Raw genomic sequence first — 18,374 nt, 5'->3', positions numbered from 1 at the left:
CTTCCTGAGAACATGGGGGCTTGTTATTGTCCATGGGAGTGGTGTAGTTTTGGCTCACACACTGACCACCCTACACTGTCCAGATCTTCCGTAACCTGGGGCGATAACCTTCAAGGGCAGATACACACAACAGAGATTTCACTCCACACTGATAAAGGTGCAGAAAGACAGTTTCCCCTGGTCTTACAACAACATGTACATGTGTACATGTGTCCTGCAAGGCTTCCAAGAATCTGAATACACATGTATAATGATAGGTTCCTGCTTGACTAAATGATGGCTTTGTTAGGTACATACAAAAATGTAGATGTGTCTTTTTGTGGTCACAAAGAAAAGATGAAAACCCTGAACAACAGACACTGAGACAGGGATATAACCTCCTTGACAGGAGTAAACCTTGCTTAAAACTGTCCATATATTCCTTGTTCATCTATGTTATTTCTCCTGCTAAAATGGGCAAGACTAGAAACTAGAGCTATTTTAGATACAATGCAGATAGATCAGACCGCAAGTTATCTTTAGAAGCATACCAGCCAGAACATACGTACTTCGTGGGCAACGACCTACACAAGTGAGTTTGGTCAAAAGGAATCCCTACAGTGTTGCTCCATAGGAACTTCACCACCATCCATCACAGGGCCTGCGGCCACAAGAGAGTCCCCTCCCTCCCTCCCACCTAGCTCACATAACAACCCTACTGACAGGTAGATGGATACAAAATCCATAGCTCCTAGATCCATAATCCATGAAAAATGGACTGGAATCCCCTGCTGTAAAATTTATCTCTCCCTTGCAGAGCCTGCATGGGGAATTCAGCCACATCTGGGGAGGCACACTCCTACTTAGTGCCAGCATGCAGACGGGGAATTCAGTCACATTACTAGTCAATTGGTTTGTGATTCTACCCTCATTACTTTTAATTTGTAGACCCTTTTCTGAGGGGAATTTGCAGTCAAAAATAGCTGCCTGTGCAGAGTGTGTGATGTCCACTGGTAGGGTGAATATCAAAGCAGACCTATCGTTATCCAGTCTTGGAAAGCTATAACTTGTAACCTAATCTAACTGAACTTGCATGGTAAGAACATGAACCTTCTGGTCTGTAATTTTTACACAAATATACAAAATTGTTTGGCAATGCTACCTGAGTCTGACACTCGTATGTACCATCAAAACTACTTAATATTCTAACAATTATGCAAAGCTAATACCTACTTTCATATTGATAAAATACATTCATCCTTGTGCAGTAAACAGATGGAACAAAATTGGTGTACTGTATTGATAACCATATACCTATGATTTGGCCTGGTAATGCCATCAACATTTCTGCAACTGGGTACCGTACAGCTATATTTTGCAAAACTTGAATCCTGAAAGAAACCAGAATCCCTCCTTAGCTGTTTTCTTGACAGAGGACAGATTTAAATCCAGGGCTATGTTTACTCATGTCTGCCTAAAGCTGATAGGAACCTTTCCCTTGGTAAAATACACTGTTTACATTACTTTGAAATTGGCTTTGAAGGACTTGTCCTTCAGAAACAAATTTTCCCTGGCACAAGTGTTTTGTCTTCTCTAAATTCTCAAAGGACATGCAGATATCCTCTACTGTTTTGTGATCTTCAGTATTCTTGCATTTGCTGAGAGACAAATGTAACATTTCTGTGCCCAAAACCACGATGTTAAACAAGCGTTCCCAAGCATTTGACATGTGGAATATGTCTACCTATAAAGGATTGAATTTGACACTAGCTCATTCAAAAATAAACTGAAACACTCTTATGAAAGGCAAGGTTTACTCTAGTTTTCATGGCAACATCTGACATGTAGGTCTTTCCCTTTGTGGGGAATACTATATATCTGAACATCTGGGAGGTTTCATACAAAACATTGACAGCTTATTTACTTTGTGAACTGTGACCTAAGGTGAGCAACCTTTCCAAGGAAGAATTCCTCAATGAGAAGACAGGAAGACAGAACTCTCTGAAAACATAAACTGTCTGAACACTTGCAAGATTCTGTTGCACAACAATTGGCAAACTATCACAAGCAACCATTGAATTGTTAGTTCAAGTGCAAAGATGACACATAACATCGTACAGCTGATCATGTATATCAAGAGATATATCTGTAATTACATCAACATCACAGAATAGAAGGTCTTACAACTTACCTCTTCCACTCACTTAAAAAGAACCCCTTTTCTTGACTTTCCATCACCAGTTGGGACAACAAAGCTTGCTTGTGGTATTTAAAAAGAAACAGCAGTTGTTCTTCTGTCCATAGGAGTCAGAATGAAAGCAACAACACAGGATCCCATCCATTATTCTCAATGTTACCAATACCGGCACAGCGTGGTACAAAGAATGGATGGAAACCTTAATTTTACATGAAGGGATCAGGTCCAGCTAGTATGCCTTTTTGAACCCTAATTCTTTCTAAATCAAAATAATTCCAATGCACCAATCAATAGCACAGACAGCACATTTTTAGGCCTGACCTCTCAATCGCACCCACCCATGATGCTACTGTCACGAAAGCAACTGAGTTTGGACAAAGTATCTTTGATCTCCTCTTATGCTATGCTGAAAAGCACAGGATTATGACCGACCTGAATTGAAAATGGCTTGCAAGCAGATTGGGACATGGAAATAGGTCCCACTCTTACATACATTACTGCAACTGCATTATCGGGTAGCTATTACATACTTACCGTCCAACAACATTAGCTAGAATGCATCACAATCACAGTTACATATACGGTAACAACTATTCTTTGAGCTATGTTTAGTGAAGTAAAAAAGTCTTTCTTAGATAAATGGGTTCTCAGTCCTGTCATTGTTACCATTGTATAGCGCATGCAACAAGCTTTCTACACAATACCACTGTGCGCAAGAACATACAAAGCCTTAACAAGTCTGCAAGAATAGAACGAAAAGTAAATAGACACTGAAAAGGTTTCAACCTTGTTCTAATGCCAAGCTCCTCCCCAGGCTAAAGGCTAGCAGTGCAGGGATAACCACAGTAACAACAGCCAGTGTGCCAGGATTTCATATTGATGCTCGCTTGACGTCATGACCACCCGTTGGTGCGCCGTACTAGCGCTGCATTACAAAATTCCAGCTCGTTCCCTCATTGCCTCAGCCATCCCCCAAGCAACTCCATCCACCTTTCCGTCGACTCAATTTGTAAGCCCCACTTGTCCCATAATCAAATTGCCGTTATCCTGACAATACTATTATGCAAACACAAGTGACCACATAATTGCATGAAGAAAACCAATGAAAGAACCCACTAACCCATTCGGATGCTAGCCTGTGTTGTCGGGGCTGCCTGCCTTTCTACGGTTCAGAATTCTCTGTGAGCACACCCTCCTCAGTTGTAACCACGTGACCAATTAGAAGTTGAAAGGAGGCAGACACCCTCCGAATTGTAAAGGAATTTGAGGGTCAGTCCCTATCATGCAGTGTGCATTTTTTTTCAACTGGAGAAAGTCAAGTGATGTGTTGGGAGCAGTGTTCTCGCCAGCCTGAAATTTTTACCCGTCATTTAAATTCCGTTCGGGGAAGAACATATCGAGCGCCGAAGGCGCGAGGCGTCGCGCCGGAGGCGCGGCCATTCTAGGGGGGTCCGGGGGTATTCTCCCCCGGAAAATTTGAGATCTAGACCCTCTGAAACGCCTTTTCCTGCATTTTGAGGGGCAAATTTCCTGTTAAAATAAGCTTAGTTTAATGACATCTCTTTCGGTGAAAAATTACACAAGGGTTTCAGGCTTAATTTTTTGGGGAGGCGTGCCGTCATCGCGGAAATATCGAATGTTCACAACTTCACACACAAGCTACCCTTCTATGTTGTATACAATCGGCAAAGAAAAGAAAATTTAGCGCAACAAAACTTTATTACGTATCAGCTACGTCCTACAAAAAATGCACACAGAATAAGTCGGCAAAAATAAAACACAACTTTTCAACACTTGTTCCGTATGCGCCCTGTAAATATTGAACGTAATGAGGAATTTGACACCCTACTTTGAGAAAGAACGCAATGAAGACGTCCAATTTTTTGTCCCATGTTTTCCGCTGTTAATTTCCCCGGTAACTGCACTGAATGTGTTCAAAAGTTGTCGATTCAAGCCTTCCAACAGCCGCTTCGTCGTGCGATCCTTGCGATTCCCGCCACCCCCCTAACATCTCGCAAATTCACGCTTAGCTGAAATCTCGCGAGTAGCAAGACTCGCATGTCATTGGTCGTTTTTTCTTGACGCGACGGAGACGCGCGCTGTGATTGGTAGATTACAATATCTGATCTGACGCCTGTTTACCATTTCTTGCGGGAAGAACTCAGCCGCCGCGGCTTGAAACTTAAAAACTGTACATAGATTACAGAAAGCCTGATAGCTATAGGAGTATTTCTGAATGTTAGGGCTTCTTTGATGACAATAACTGACGGTGAACCGAGAGGGACAAAACAGAAATAAACGTCAGCCTGATGCGACCGGCCAAAACTGTAGTGGGGAGGGCGGCGCATGACGCCGAGTTTTCGGCGGCCAACAAATATTTCTAGCAACCACCACGGCGCTCTCTGTGTGTTGCTGGGGTTGTCGCCAGCCGGGGCATTAGAAATGATCTAGAGTGCCCTCGTCACGAACTTCCGCTGATCCGCTCGAGTTTTTGAAAATTCTAAGCTCTATCTAAATATCTTTACACACCGATTTTGTCTATTAAAAATGACGGGTTGAGCAAAAATTTTGTCCGTCATGAGCGACAAAAACCCGTCAAATGACGGGAGGACGGGCGCTGGCGAGAACACTGGTTGGGAGGAAGGGAGCATGGCAATCTAGTCTGGGAATGTGTTCTATGTCCCCACTAGGGGCCCACGCTGAGGCTGAGGCCCAATTGGGATGGAGCTGGAGGGAAACAAAACTAAATTTAGTGTAATTCAATCTTTCTGGCCTGTAACTGGTACCAGATGTAGCCTGGGTGTCAGGGCCACAAGGAGAGACCTGGAGGGACACTTCCAGCCCACAAGGAAAACACACAAGGAAGGCATGTCAGATTTTCAATGAATCAACTTCCGAGCAGATTACCAAGAACATTTTCGAACAGTTAGTCAGGAAGGGAAGATGCCAGAAGGAAACTGTTGATGACTGAGTCCGGAGCATGTGGTCTGTCTCTAACTAGGACAATCTTTTTGACTGACAGATAAAAACACAGGCTGGACCAGGGAAGGAGGCAGTGAGAGAGTTGTAAAAAGCTTTCAGCAGTTCTCTGGGAAAAGACTTTTGATTAACTGATATGATCACTGGAAAAATAGGCAATCATCTAATGGCTATTTTCCCATATGTGGCTTGATTATGCAGAATCCAATCTAGATGAATGGAACAACTGCATAGATAAAAAGCACAGATATGAGCAGGGTACAAAGACATCTTTCCAACTGAATACACCTCCTATCTGATTTAGCATACTGATCATCATGTCAGCTCAGACCAATCCCTACCATTACACACTATTGTGTGAAGAGATCCATATGTTCTGTCCAAGGTCAATGACAACAATGTTGGCAACAAATCAAACAAATTCTTCAAAATAGACATACTCACCTAGGTAGGAATGGGACGGACCTACACCCTGGCCAGCAGGAATGCTATCTACAGCCCAGCTACAACAGGCAATCAACACCTCAGCATGGAAAATGATAGCATCAATTCCAGGCTACTCTAACAGCAATTCTGAGGGCCAATCAGCTCTCTCAGTAGTCATGTGATACGGTTGCCAAGGCTACAGCCAGCCCTCTTCTTAGGTGGATAAATTAGGATGACTGGGGCACAAGGCCCACAGGTCCAACTGGGTGTAACCCAAACAGCTGGGAACCTAGGGACACCCCTGTTCTATATCTTGCAGCTGCCCTCTAATTCTACAGCAAGTGCACTGCCCAGTCCAGAACTGGGTTATGCCATTTAACGAGATGAGGTCAGTTTACCAATTAGCCCATATTAAGTCTCTTCCAGCAACACATTAATGAAGATAAAAAGTTCCAAACTAAACAATCTACGCTTTGAACTATGCATCTGTAAAATTTTGTTTTGACAATTCATCAAGAAAAAAACGTACCTTGCTTGAATATTCTGAAAATGTTTGTTTTATTGCCTCTATGTACAATACTGATATAAGATGTTTCTACTGAATTTGACCAAAGCAGTTTCAGAACCTTGCTGGCCATAGTGGGATACACTACAGTCTTGCCTGTCAAGTTGTAGCACATACTCCATCTATGGACCTCCTGAATATTGCAACTTTCTTAAAACCTGCCAATGGCTATGACAGAACCACCATTCATGGAGAACGTGCTATAATCATCATTGTGCTCAAAATCTATCATTGAATTTGTTCTACTTGTATGAATTTTAGCCTGGGTACCATCCTCCGTAGTAGCCGCTGGCTCAATCGTTTTGCTCGCTAACCACGGTACTCGGCTGCATGTCCAGGACCTTTTGTAGCTTTAAGACCAATTTCTGAACAGCGAGGAATAGTGGTGTGGATCTAAACCCGAGTTTAGGTTTAGGTTCGGACTCGAGTCCAGAGGTTTAGGTTCAGGTCCGGACTTGAAAGTCCGGACCTGAACAATAATTTTGGAATATTTTTTCGTGTTACATGTAAAATTGCATATTGGCAGATATTTTACACGTAATTTGAAAACTATATATACGGAATTATATACAGTCAGTAATTAACACAAAAGTTCAGTTATAAACACAAAAACAGCAATGTTTCAATATTTTTATAGTGCAAATTTCACGATTTAAGGAAGGTTTAAGATGGTTTAAAACAAAAAGGAGTGTATGAGTGAGAGAATTTTTTTTCAAGTCCGGACTTGTTTCCAGACGTTTAGGTTTTTTTGGACTTGAACCTAAACGTTTTACAAGTCCGGAACCGGTCCGGCCGGACCGATCCGCACCACTAGCGAGGAACAATCATTTAAGTCAGCATATCATGTACAGCTGTATCTATTGCCATTTCTATCATATACTACAGTAGTGCTTAGATTTTCCTCAAAACTTCTCTGCCTGTTACATAACGACCATTCATCTGCTTTCAAAATGTTTCCCCAATGAACAAAAAAACTGCAACAATAGCAATACGCTAATGGCGTTACTTTAATTATTTAAGGCCAGATGATACGCTCACAATTCAAACAAGGTAAAAACCAATGCTACAACTCACCAGACATGGATGTGCAGACATGGTATCTCATTCAAAATGCAAACCTACAAGCAGTAACACGGAACCATGTTGTTTCCACATCAGAGGCGACTGAGCATGGGTGGGGTTCGTAATGGCCTTTTGGTGCTCTTATCGAGTTTACTGTCATGGAAACGGTGCACTCAGCGCCACATCCTTAATGGCACGCTATATCTCGGCACATACTGTGCAGACATTCGCTGATCCGAGTTGTAACGATTGCCACGGGACTTTCCTGCAGGGAATCAACTGGGATCTGCGTGCGAACCTTTCCACCTGTACGCACATTACTGTGCCTGTAGCCACAGCTTATCATGCAAAATCCATACCCTCTTAACAGCGAGCAGACATAAACTTTCAACCACATGAAACACAAAAGATTTCATAAATGTTTCCAGAAAACATGGTAGCCAGGACCAGAACAATGAGCGACCGAGTACGGTTCAAGAATAATTAACATTAGACCATCTTTTATCGGTCAATAAAGAATTTGGCTGCACTATTTAAAAAATTCAACTTTACTTGATACTTCAAGTTAAAACATGAGTCAACTATTATCTAGCCTGGAAGTGGTTTTAAAGTCAATATTGTTGATGTGAAGGACATGTCATTATTGAAAATTCAAAGAAATCATAATAGCTGATGATGAGACAAAAATAGACTAGCCTCAGGCAAAACAGAATAATGAAAAATTGCTGCTCATGTTCAATATTCCTGGAACAAGGCTACTATCAATACATTTGATTAATGGACTGAATGAAGCATCTCTAATATCGATCTCCTAGGTCTTGTAAGGTAATATTCTGTTGGCACACACACAAATGTAGCACAATGTCCCCCTAGCAAAGCTGTCATGGACTGCACTCAACACTGAGTCAACATCAAAAGGAAACATGCCTAATACAGCTGAAAACACCACATTGTAACACCCACTATGTCATGTTCCTCAGTGAAGTCAGTCACGGTACAGTTCAGTTGCTGTTTGATTCTGTGGTTAGACTCATATCTTCAAGGTCAAGTGTATGGGCTTAAAAAAACTACTTCAAACCCAGCCCGTCACCACAGTGGTTCCACCCACCCACATTACATTTTCATCATATGGCTCCAAACAACGAAAAAACAAACTGTACATACATGTATGGAGTTTAGATGATGAAAATAACCATGTTTCAAAGCAAATACTGTTAAAAACAAATAAATAAAGACTTATCGGAATGGGTTTAGCTGTTGTTTTCCAGGTCCCGGTACCAATGTACATAAACAGAGTACATGGCCACAGTACCATTTCAACAGTCAAAGAACACTACTACTACTACTACAACTACTGTCCACTCTTCACAGCCCTGTTGTTTGTATACTACTAGTTTATACAACTGCAGTTAACCAACTTACCTTTTCTATAATCCTACACACAGCAGAAAAACACAACTTCTATGGGTGTAGATATTTCTGTCCTACGCTGCACGTTAGCTCCCCATGGTGTCCCCCTGCTCAATGTACGGTCTACTCAGCTGCCCCTCAGTCCACCACACCCTGACCTCCACACAATGCAGACCACTACAGGACTTTTGACTAACTCCTCAGTCCCGTCCCTCACCATGGCCCTACATGGTAATCCCCAGTGAAAAGGGTCCTTATCACTTGTAACAGCTGGTGGGGGCAGATGGTACACAGAGACTGTTACGACATTTGGAAAGCGTGCCATACATCTCCCCATGAACATTTCAATCTTTTTAGCACACCCAATATTTTCTTTATCTGTTTGCCATATGCCTGCACACTTTTCTGATTACCAAGGTCTATTACCGTAAAATTCCTATTTACGTACGCACTTTTTAAACTTTTCAAGTTGCAAGCAGGTGCTCCAGGCTGACGCTAAAGTCGGGGTGCGTACGTTAGGAGGGGTTCTTCCTCGGAAAAATCGAATATCAGCATGAGAGTACGGTACATCTTCATGACAATGAAGTGTGGAATGCTACCACACAATCAATCAGTAATAAAGAATAAATAATACATGTATCTAAATTGTTTGATATTTTCTACCCAGAAACATTTTCTCAGTAAGTTGAACATAGCGGGCGGGCCGCTACACTGTGGGCCGACAAACCGACGCTGTAAATCACTCGCTATGCTGTTTTTTCACCCAGCGTAGCGGCAAAAAAAGACAAAAATACCGTAGTAAAAATGCAAAGGCACGCGCCTCCGCTGTTTCAGCTCCAAGAGCTCCAAGGGAGGTGCCAATCACTAAATTAGCACCCCGCCCTACCGCTCCGATCTTGTCTCGCCGTCCCTCGCACCCGGGAAAATCCCATTGCGGCTCGTGTGCCGCTGGCAGCATCGCGCGAAAACGTAAACAATAGCCGAGTAGGTCTCCATGTGCACAATCTGCGGGGCGGTTCCCGACTATTAGAACAGCCGTAAATGTATCAGATTCCCGGAGAATCTCCTTATTTGGAAGTTAACAGTCCGCAGTTGACCAACACAGAAGCTGTTCTTTGTAAAAGATTCCTTTCTCTGTCAGCGCGGGAATAGAATTAATTCTTAACTGTATTTCTGACAAATTTCTAGAGCAAGGTTACGTCATTTTCCCATCCATAACAGCGAATTAATGCACAGAAAATTCATTTTTACAAAGAGAGGAAGATAAAGTTTCAACTTATTTATAAGCTTCGCCATGATTGGACAATTCGGTTACTGCAAATTTTCGGCACCGCCCACAAACCGCCGACTTTCCTTTTAGTAGACTTTCTGCCGCCGACGTCGCCATGGTCGCGACTGTCATCAGAGGCTGCCGACTGTCAATCAGCGACAACTTTGTGGGAAAACGCGCGAGTTGGATCTCCGTACGTGCAAGGAGGCTAAACAGCGAACCTCTGGCGACGTTACGTTCCCTGAACTTTCCCACAGCGATGCTTGTACAAAGTTTTTATTAGACGGAAGTTCCACGTTATCTGTAAGACGCAGAACAGCCGTTTCGGCTTCCTGGAACGGGCCGGCGGCGTATATATATTTGGGGGAGGGGGTGACGCGATTTCTTAGACGGGCCAGCGCCAAGGTTCTTTAAATGCCGCGGCAAGGGACTTTTGTATTAGGACTTTCGCTGCCGACCGCCGAGGGAAGATCGCCTCGGCGGCGATTTTTCTGGAAACATGCCTGCTTTGAAGCGTAGTATACCAGGAATATCGCTTCCTATTTCGCACCGAAGAAAACTTCTGACAGCTACGATTGTTGCGCTTCGACTTAGGACAGCTGGACACAGCCAAAAAAAGGAAAACTGGTATCGACTATTGATATTGAGTAGCTAAATAAACTATTGATATTGTTGTTTCTGAGTTTCAAGTTGTCTTTTACCAGAAATATTGTATGTCAAGGTCATGTGGAGAAGTTGATTAACTGCCACGATTATCATAAATATGACCCTCAAAACTGAAAAAAAAACACCTTCTCAATAGCCTGAAATGCAGGAGCTTCCCCCCACCGGGGCTCTGCCCCTGGACCCCGTCGCGGGCTTTAGGCAGCCCCCGAACCCCTGCCCCGATGCTGTGAAAAAAACCTGGTGAGAACATTGGTAACCCTTTAAGTTGGTAAACATCATCGGAAGGATGATCATTCATGTCAACCTCTTCAACTATCCACCGAAATGCTGGAGAGGGGGTGCGTACGTTAGGAGGGTTTTTCCCCTGAATGTTTCAACTCACTGAGTCAGGCCCTTAATCGTCCCCAAATCGGGGGTGCGTACGTTAGGAGGGGTGCGTACGTAAATAGGAATTTTACGGTACCTCAAAAGCTGTTGACATAGCAGCTGGTCAGCTTGGTTAATACAGGAATCTGTTTTTGTTTGCCAAAAACCAATTTGTAAAATAATGTTTCCTTCACTCAAAAGAGCAAATTTTCACCATCCATTTAACCCTTTTCCATAAAATGGTAAATCAACCTAGTTTTGCAGAGATCTAGAGCATCAACCGTATTGCAGCACATCTCCATCTGCTGTCCTTGTGCCATTTCCCATGATTGCCCCAGATCTTAGGGAAGAAGCAGAAAAAGGGTCAAGGCTGATGATCTTCCCTGTCTGACATGTCTATCTGCCATAGTGGCCACTAGTAAAAGCACTGACACATGCTTAATGTAGAAAGATGCAATGTATGACTAGATGCACTGAAGGTCGAACTTCTCTCCAAGTCCATAAAGAATAAGAGCAAAGAAGAAGATGAAGAAGTAAAAGCTCATAAGAATAGCAAAACCCACCTAAGAGCAATTCTATGCATGTCATCCTACGTGAACTTACAGCTAAGGCCTGCAACATAAGGTTATATGTAATATCTAATGAATAGTATTCATTTTGCTTCAGCAAAAATGTCATATTACTACAATTGTCACAAATCTTTAAACCTAAGAAACATACAAACATAATCTCCTTTTACCAGTCAAAGACAACAGAGACAAATAGATAGAGCCCAAGGTTCTATTATGAGTGTCAACAGTTATCAACATCCCTTAATGATATTCATGATTTCTACTTGTCAGTAAAAGCCCGAACACCATTCCCACTCTTATCAGGCAATCTGCGGGGTACTTAATGGCTGTTTTATGGAACAAAGTGTAATAAGGCTCAAGCTGCCTTTATTACTGTCACATCAACATTAATTGATTTGCATAAATTGCCCATACCCACGCAACTAATTTGATGTATTCATACTCCAGACAAATTGAATTAACCAACCTTGCCACCTGTCACACTTTTGATGGTACTAACGTCCCGATGCGGCCAGCAACACCTTTTAGGTGTGAAGAGTGTTGAGAGCTTTGTTGCAACAGAAGGGGACGGGAGAATTATGAGAGGGGGTGACAAAACTTGCCCCATCAATGTTCCAGTGTGACTAATCTTGCTGATTTCCAAAGGGTAGGCATGAAATCACAAAGAGTAATAGGCTGGCACCACAGCCCTGGTTTCCCCAAGGGGAGCATGCTGTATTGATGAGGTGGGATTATATGAAATTAATATGGGGTTGTTTCAGCAGTTCAAATGGACAGGGTGGAAGCGTATCATCACATGCTTTCACGGATCATCTAGACAATATACAGTTAGGGTTAAAACTGATTTTAAAGCAAAATTTAAAAAAAAAATCTGTCAGCCTAAGTCAAAAGTTAATCTTCATTTTTGAAAAATGATTGTATCTTTGACCATACACAACAAAAATGCTAACAGATGTTGTTTGACTAGTATGATTACATTATGGCTAATAAAAAAAACTTCAAAGAGTAACATATACTGTAATGACATCATCAGGGGCAATCACCTTGTAATTCCCTACAAGAAGACTTCCATCAACGGAATCACCTTCTTTGAGGCATGAGTTGGGGAAAATCTTAGCACAAGAAATTCATGAATGAGAAACTAACTACTTATGGGAGCCTGGGGATTCATTTGGGAAGGACAGACCTTTACATAGAGATTCCATAGGGAGTGTGTTGTGTGACAGGTGCAAGGTTAGCAACGCACCCAGAATGGATGGTTGGGCTTTGTGGGAATTTTCATGGACAAAGCACAGTCTGGTTCGAACACGCTTGGGTATAAAGAAAAAAAAAAACCCTACAAAATGGAGACATTTTGAGGCAAAACTCTGAAAGGATTTATCTCTTGAGATATGTATTGCAATCTGCATGGTTTCAGCTCTGACTGGTCATGAGAGCCAATGATGATTCAGGTTGGATGTGGTTCTGGTTGAAGAAATTTGGGAGGATGGAGATGTCCATGGTGGGAAGTCATTGCAATTTTCTGCTCAACGTTGGAGCAAAGCTTGCATTGAAACTGAATTTGCGAACAATTAGTACGGTGACATGCTTAGGTCTTGTACTACAAGAAAAAACAAGATAACTTTTTAAGTTTCTTGCATCTACAACAGCTTGAGCTGTGAAATTATACTTATCTAAAGAATTATGCAAATAATTCCTAAATCAGTCAGCAAATTACAGGGCATGCATGATACAGGACTGTTTGATGTAAAGCAAGCAGCATCTGAAGGGATGGGGGAACAAAAGAAAGGTCACTTGAAACTGGATCACACTATTTGAAACTGGAGAGTGGTATTGTGTTGGAGGAGCACTGCAACAAAGTTGTTGGTGGGGAGGAGGGTTTGTGGTGGCAGGTGGGATGCTCGGTCATGTGTCACACCACAAAGAGGTCCAGATTCTGGTTTTTGAAGATGACTCATGTGGAAAACAGGTGACCTAGGGGGGCACAACCAGGAAGCAGGGTAACCTATAGCAACACGCAGCCAAGTAAATCCTATAGTCCTCCGCTGACAATGTCGCTGCTATTTTGTTCCTGCAAGAAGTAGAACCTTAAGAGCTAAAAAGTCAAGACCAACATTTGCATCAGATATAGATGCCACAGATTCAAGAAAACTTTATATACTATTTAGTTTTTATGCAGTACTGTGAATTCATTTATTTTTACGGGGATTTAATTTCGTGGTAGGAGTACAAATTTGGTTAGTTCGCGGTTGAAACAATCATGTAGCACAAAAACATAAGCAGAGTTGTGATTTACCACAAAAACCTAGAAAAACACCCACAGTGAGGATGTCAAGATTTACAGTATACAGAAAATTTGTAAAAGAAGACTAAAGAAAGATTTATCCTCTCACCTGGCCGTGCTTCTACTTCACAGTAGTTTCAGGTATTTCAAGGAAAGCATTCTGGTACTGATAGGAAAACTTTGCATATGGCTTGCAAATACCATCAAAATACTTCTGCAATCAGTATAGTACATACAATTAATCTAAGGGACATTTTTCATCAGAACTCCGTAGAAAGACGTCGCTTTCAGGGCTTTCAAAATAGTGCTTGGCCGTTGATTACTGGCATGGCCCACATTTGTTGACACAGGATCTGTCAATCACAGCAACCATTCAAGAACAACTTGTGTTTCCCCAGATAGATAACATCACCATTTAAAACACCTCATGTTTCAAGCAAGAAAGTTGTTTGGAGAGGCTATGTGCATACAAGGTATGCAACATTGTTACAGCCTTTTCTACTGTCATCTCCCCTTTAGTTACCGTGAAAGGACATGTGAAAAACAATACCGATGAAAGGGACATGAATACGACCACCAGGGAAAATGGAGCGTCCACTATTTCTTATTCAAAAGCTGTCATGGGTCAGATACCGGGGAAAACTACTGCAGGTTGAAAAGGTCATTGAAAAAAAGATTGTTACACTTACCTGGCCTCTGTTTCCACGTCAAAGGAAAGCAAGAAGTGCGGACACAAAATACACAAGTCAAAATAACCTCAGGGTGTCAATTCACCACTGTCAACATCGGCACTGTTGGCATCACTTTAGCAGCTATTTCAGTACCATGACTTTTCTGGCTTGCAACTGAGACCCTTTTCCTGATAGCTTTTAACACAGTATTGCTTTTAAAAAAAAGCTGATGACTTACTGCCAAAGTAATGTATACATAAGATCTACTGGTATCTTTAACCGAATTCAACCTATTGACATTGGGGTATGGTAGAAGTGTGCATCTCCTTACCTTTGTCACAGTAATGCCGTTGAGTCTGGGTATTACAAAAATAACACCATGAATGAATCTATTGGAGTCCGAATAGTTGGACCATAAAGTCTCCCTAACTCCACTACACAGTGCATGTATTGCCAGCTGAGATATGTCATCCGCCTTCTTATCAATCAGCATCATACCCCACCCCTTTTCCCAATTCAATAAGCTGTGACTGGAAAGGATGTATTATTCATACTTAATTCCCACCCCTATCCATCAATGCAATAGAATACTCACAAGAGAAAGATTGTAATAACAATCAAAGTAGTGGAAAATCCAAAACAGATACATCTGGAAAAGTGGTCAAGCATTTGAATTGGGAAATGGAGGCTCCTAGGCCCATCGATCCCTCTGATGCTAACTTACCTATCAAGCTTTTTCAAACACATTCTATCATTATTATAGAAACCTATAAGTTCTATACATGCTTTACATAGATCCACCAACCTTAGTAGACTTGCTTCCTCTGGTGCTGTAACTAGTTCCACTGTAAAGTCTTCAATCTGGATGAGCGAAGCCCTAAAGATGTTTCCAGGCCTGAATGCTGCCTTTCTTACAGCAACAAGGATACATCTAGCCTCCTTGTCAAAAGCCAATGTTTATCGAGCATTAGAGGCCTCAGCCCCAAGATTTGCAGAACAAGCAAAGTCCTACACCCCTTATTGGGTCATGGAGGATACCTTCATACTCAGATTACCTCAGCAAACAAACCAAAGTTTGCTTTCCCCCTACTTTAATTAAGAATCTTTGTTGTAACGACTTTCGATGAGTGGGAGGAAAGCAAACTTGGCCACACTGCCTTGGACTTGACAGGGCTTACGAATACACGTTACAGCCAGGTCAGCGATTGTTTTTCAAGCCTTGCTACACTATGTCAATACTTCTGCGTTCTGTGGAAAGAGTTGCATTTGTAATATCTCATTCCGACAAACTTGGTTGGCCAAATTTTAAGTAAAGCAACTGAACACATTTCTGTGGAGATGAAACAGTGGCAAAGTTACAAGTAAATATGCCCAAGGGCATTTATACCAGCTATACAGACACAGAAAGACGAGAAAATACCTCTTTTTCAAAATCTGGTGTTCACATACAGATAAGAGCGAGGCCACCGAAAAGAAGCACACACACACACACACACACACACACACACACACACACACACACACACACACACAAGAGGTATACTAGTAATACCAAGGGAGCCAGAAATCACTCAGAATGGAAATCTGCAACACCTCCACACAACTTGGCAGGGAAATTTTCTCAATACTTGAAGAGAGAAACGATATTCATACTTTACAAACAAGCAGTAAGCAGGCCCAACTACAGACATCTATAAGGATGTTCAAAGTTCTATCAAACTACTTTACGATTTGCAAAGTTTCAACGCAGCAATATACATGTAGTAGGTACAAGAAGTCAACTTGTCAGCCAACAACGTGTAATTGAAGCAAATACCATTCTTTGCAATGACTACAAAAGTAATGTTTCTCTGTTGAACAATTGAACTGGATCCAAAATGACTTCACTGCAACTAGTATGACATTTAACTGAGAAGCAGACTGACTTCATCTTTCTACAAACAGTTATGTGTCATAAGTTCATGTTGACAGAGAAAAGATATCTGTCTCCTGTGTTGACCTTCTAGGTGGCAGCACGTTGCCGAAATGTAAGCAAGAACTTGCGTTTAAGGTCGTGTTCGTATATCTAAGGTTAATATCTCACATATAGGTTCATTTAGATGTGTCCAAAGACATATCTTATGCAACGGCTGTTACTCCGATGCAACGTTGACCAAAAAGAACAAAAGAGATTCAGCAGTTATAATATGTTTCAATAGCAGGCACATTGCCGTATACGCATTACGTTCCGGCGACGTGCTCTTGGTGGCTGGCAGTTTTCCATGTCTTTTTTTCAGATCACTTGTGTGATCTCTTGTATGGACAAACTCTCTGACAACCCAGTAACCTTATTCTAGATGTGCGGCACTGAGAACCTGGACCATGCTTCAAACATTGTGGAACATTGCAAATCACCACATCACTCCCACCTCCCCACAAAAAAAAGCCTGCCGCACCCAGAACTAGTAGAAGGTCTGCTCAGGATGCTAGACAGAAACCAAACTACTCTGAAATGTCGGCACAGAAACGTTACATGTACCCACATGCCTCTTTTTACTGAGGCTTCGTTTTCCTCACATCAAAGTTATCATGATTTGTCATAAAAGTCTGCTGATGTCAGCACACTAAGTTTCCAAGGTGACCAATTTTCCAGTGGATAGTGTACCACTTTGCCTAACTCATCGATCAGCCCAGCATGACAGGGACTCATCCCCTTGTCCTGGCAGTCTGGTGGGTCATCCCCAGATGGCGCCCATGGACAAGGAAGACCAGGGTGTCCACCACACAGCATGGTCACAAAAAAGTTTTGCCTAACTCTGCCAAACACTGGGGATTCTTGACATTCCAACTTCAACATCTGACTTCCATCATCTTTGCCCTCCTTCTGACCCTTGCTTCCAGGCCAACTCTTGGAAACAAAGTTTTTCCTTCCTCTGAATCATACTCAGCAGCCCAAACAGCCTAACTCATCAATGAGCGATTTTGTGTGGAAGTGTGACCAATGGAAGAGAGATCAATACTGTTTTATTGACTGTTTCCGTGTGCTGTGTGATGTGCCATGAATAGAAATGTGAAAGACGCGCGCCTGCATTGCTGAGATAAGAAAGGGCGTCGGAATATTGGGGAATAATTAGGAGAGACTGTGAATAACATTTGCCAACGGATCTGATACCTATCTGTTGCGTCGGTCTGTGACACACAGCCATTGACAGCCGTCCTGTTTTCAAACGGTTCTGCTGGCCGACAAAGGCTACGTAAGTTTTAAGTAAACGTAGCTAGGCACCTATCTCGTTTCTTATCGTGGTTTTGTAGCAAATTGTCCAATTGTTTGCCAATCTACCGTAAGGCACTGTATATGTTTGCGGACAAATAAAGACCCGACAACCTATGATCGCTTTACGGTATGCAGCTGGTCCGCTATGCCAGCTCCAGTTATTCACGGTCAGGAAAAAACACAACCCCTTTTGACCCTGTGCATTTCTACGAGGTCTTATACTCCTCTAGTGGTAACGGCAAATACAGGGCGGCTACCGTTAGAGCTAAGTTTACCTGACTTTGTGATGGGAAAACACCCTCCATCGGATCACAAAGTCACGTCGCGTCAGATTGATTTCGTGGGAAAAATATACGATGCATTTGCGTTTTCCAGAAGTTGCGATTTGTTCCATGAAGAAGGGCGACAAAAGTGCAAGGAAACTGTCTCAAACCGTTCAAACATTCCACACATGGCACGCAGCCTTACCTGTCTCTCCCTGCAAACATTTCTCGAGAAAATGCAAAGTTTACTGTGCCTGCAACAATCAGGAAGTGGCTGAGACTCGCGCCCAAAACCTCAAACCTCACAGGAGTGATAGTATGTAAATTTCCAGATCTTACCCAAGACACCAGTGGTCGACATTCCCCGACACGCCCTTGTAACGGCCGCATACCATTGGGCGCAAGGTCTGG

At 42.4% G+C, this 18,374-nt stretch overlaps 1 protein-coding gene across 5 annotated transcripts in view; it reads right to left on the bottom strand.

Annotated features, from left to right (window-relative positions):
• The window catches only part of LOC136433585 (nephrin-like), an 83,039-nt gene extending 64,742 nt beyond the window's left edge, over positions 1 to 18,297 (bottom strand). The window contains exon 1 of one of the 5 annotated variants that reach the window (XM_066425922.1): positions 18,169 to 18,297. Coding sequence is in view for 1 of the 5 variants with exons in the window: in XM_066425921.1 (XP_066282018.1) it covers positions 3,297 to 3,300 (4 nt within the window). In the remaining 4 variants the exon portion in view is untranslated. Of the gene's footprint in view, positions 1 to 2,962; positions 3,065 to 3,296; positions 3,478 to 5,599; positions 5,705 to 8,630; positions 8,756 to 18,168 lie in introns of those variants that run through there. The other 4 variants (XM_066425923.1, XM_066425929.1, XM_066425921.1 and 1 more) reach the window with 4 other exon arrangements.
• Positions 18,298 to 18,374: the final 77 nt, after the last annotated feature.

This window comes from Branchiostoma lanceolatum, chromosome 4, assembly GCF_035083965.1.
Source record: "Branchiostoma lanceolatum isolate klBraLanc5 chromosome 4, klBraLanc5.hap2, whole genome shotgun sequence".
Classification (NCBI taxonomy): Eukaryota; Metazoa; Chordata; class Leptocardii; order Amphioxiformes; family Branchiostomatidae; genus Branchiostoma; species Branchiostoma lanceolatum.
Note: the sequence above shows the minus strand (reverse complement) of the source record. Positions and strands in the feature narration are given on the sequence as shown.